Source organism: Dipodomys ordii, unplaced genomic scaffold (genome assembly GCF_000151885.1).
Source record: "Dipodomys ordii isolate 6190 unplaced genomic scaffold, Dord_2.0 Scaffold71, whole genome shotgun sequence".
Classification (NCBI taxonomy): domain Eukaryota; kingdom Metazoa; phylum Chordata; class Mammalia; order Rodentia; family Heteromyidae; genus Dipodomys; species Dipodomys ordii.
The window spans coordinates 3,162,084-3,162,957 of NW_012267287.1; the positions used below are offsets into that span (position 1 = coordinate 3,162,084).

Below are 874 nucleotides of genomic sequence, written 5' to 3' on the forward strand. Positions count from 1 at the left end.
CGGACTGGCGCTCGCGCGGGGGGGGCGGGGAGACGCCGCAGGCCCCAGGCCTCCCCTTGGGGAGTGGAGGGGCGCGGAGGCGGCTCCGTGTTCAGTTCCCGAAGTGGCCGCCGGGTGGCAGCACCTGCGGGCCGCTTCGAGGTGGCCACCGGACCTGGGCTGGGTGGGTCAGGGCCTCGCTGCGGGAAAGGCCGGCCCGGCGCAGGACGCAGCGGCTGCAACTCCACGCACTCATCTCGGGCCCATCTGACGCCCTGGGGGTCCCTCTTCCGCACCCCTCAACACCCGACAAGCACGTCCCTAGCCCTGGGCAACGCGGCCGCGCCCCCCTCCCTCCCTCCCTTCGACGCCTCAGTCCGCACGTTCTATCCCGCGTGGCCACGCAGCCACGCCCCCAGCACACCGGGCACGCCTCCAGAATCTCTCTATCCATTGGCTCTTCCCTGACCTCGTCCCGCCCACGAGGACGCGCCTCCCCCTGTTCCCTTCACCTCTCACCTCACCGCCCGGGCTCCCTGAGGCCGGAGACTCCGCCTCCGGAGAGAAGGGGGCGTGTACTTCGTTGTGATTCGCATATATTAGCGACCATTGCCCGTCCATCACGGAAAACGTGATCCTGGATTGGCCAAAGAGAAGCAGCGGGAGGGACAGCGGGAGGGACGGCGGCAGGCGTGCCCGCGCACGCACAGTGCGTGCGCACGGACGGCGGCAGCGGCGGTGGTGATGGCGGCTCGGTGCGTCCGGGCGGCGCGGCGCAGCCTCCCGGCTCTGTCGTTGTCTCTCAGGTAAGGGCGCGTCCTCAGGAAGGCCGCCTCCGTTTCCCGCCCGGCGCTTCGGGCCTCAGCCTCCTCGGCGCGGGCCGCGGGCCTCCCCG

General features: G+C 71.7%; 1 protein-coding gene across 1 annotated transcript in view; it reads left to right on the forward strand.

Moving 5' to 3' along the window:
- The first annotated feature begins 707 nt into the window (after positions 1-707).
- The window catches only part of Grpel1 (GrpE-like 1, mitochondrial (E. coli)), a 4,583-nt gene continuing 4,416 nt past the window's right edge, over positions 708-874 (forward strand). The window contains exon 1 of the mRNA XM_013023974.1: positions 708-785. Coding sequence (XP_012879428.1) covers positions 724-785 — 62 coding nt within the window. The 5' untranslated portion in view covers positions 708-723. The remainder of the gene's footprint in view (positions 786-874) is intronic.